The sequence below is a fragment of the Propithecus coquereli genome, unplaced genomic scaffold, assembly GCF_000956105.1.
Source record: "Propithecus coquereli isolate 6110/MARCELLA unplaced genomic scaffold, Pcoq_1.0 Scaffold202, whole genome shotgun sequence".
Taxonomy (NCBI): domain Eukaryota; kingdom Metazoa; phylum Chordata; class Mammalia; order Primates; family Indriidae; genus Propithecus; species Propithecus coquereli.
The window spans coordinates 3,486,475-3,487,826 of NW_012145190.1; the positions used below are offsets into that span (position 1 = coordinate 3,486,475).

The 1,352-nt window shown below is 41.1% G+C and overlaps 1 protein-coding gene across 1 annotated transcript in view; it reads left to right on the forward strand.

Moving 5' to 3' along the window:
- Nucleotides 1-523: 523 nt before the first annotated feature.
- Nucleotides 524-1,352, forward strand: part of LOC105809981 (olfactory receptor 1002-like) — a 6,553-nt gene continuing 5,724 nt past the window's right edge. The window contains 2 exon segments of the mRNA XM_012643890.1: nt 524-1,190; nt 1,193-1,332. Coding sequence (XP_012499344.1) covers nt 524-1,190; nt 1,193-1,332 — 807 coding nt within the window.

A 1,352-nucleotide genomic window follows, 5' to 3' on the forward strand; every position in this document is an offset into this window, starting at 1 on the left:
AATTTGACTAACTTTTGCTATAGAAACTAAGGTAAGTGGGGTTGGGGGAGTTATATTCTTAACACGTTTTTACTATTAACCTGGAGTGAGGATGGGTATTAGCCTGAATACATAGAATTTACATAATTCCTTTTTCTATGGAATGTTTCTCAAAACATTCTTGGTTCACTGACAGGTGTCTTTAGAAAGGTAATCTGGCACAGTTAAGAAGACTTGCCTTAGATGATCTCCAAAGTTCAGTTCTAGGTCTAAAATTCTGATTCTGTACAAAAATCCTCTTTTGATCAGGAAGAAATTGAAGTGCCTAGTTTCATTTAGGGAACAACTCAGTATGACCCAGATGATTACCAGAGAGTTAGCAGGACCACCAGAAGTAGAACTCAAGACTTGGCTCTCAGTCTTTGCCATGTAACTTAAAAAAAGCATAAAAGTTAAATTCAGTTGTCAAACTAAATAGTCTTTAATTATGAATGGGTTGCATAGAAAACTTTTTGTCTTTTACATAACAGATTGAGTCAGAGAAATGACTTACAGAAATCAAACTTTGGTCACTCAATTTTTTTTCATGGGATTAACAAATCACTTCCAGTACCAGGTTATTCTCTTTACGGTATTTCTCTTTGTTTATCTTGTCATCCTTCTGGGGAACTTGGGGATGATCACTCTCATTTGGATGGATTCCCGACTCCACACCCCCATGTACTTTTTTCTCAGCCACTTGTCCTTTGTGGATGTCTGCTCCTCTTCTGTCACAGGTCCCAAGATGTTGACTGATATCTTCATGGACAAAAATGTAATCTCTTTCTTTGGTTGTGCTGCCCAGTCATGGTTTTTTGGTCATTTTGTAGTAACTGAATGTTTCCTTCTGGCTGCCATGGCACATGACCGGTATATGGCCATCTGTAAGCCCTTGTTGTACACACTCATTATGTCCCAGCAGGGGTATGTCCACCTAGTGGTGGGGCCTTATGCCATGGGCCTTATTAGCACCTTGACCCATACGACTTTCACCTTCCGCCTACCCTATTGCAGTCCAAATATCGTTAATCACTTCTTCTGCGACCTTCTTCCTGTTCTCTCTCTGGCATGTGCAGACATCCATGTCAATAAATTCACTCTTGCTGGAGCCCTGGGAGTGCTTGGTGGTGTGATCATCTTGGTCTCCTACATTTACATTGTCAAGGCCATCCTGAGATCCACTCTGCTGATGGGAGGCACAAAGCCTTTTCTACCTGCTCTTCCCATCTGACAGCTGTCTCCATCCTTTATGGGACACTCTTCTTTATCTATGTACGTCCAAGCTCTAGTTTCTCTCTGGACATCAATAAAGTGGTTTCCTTGTTCTACACATC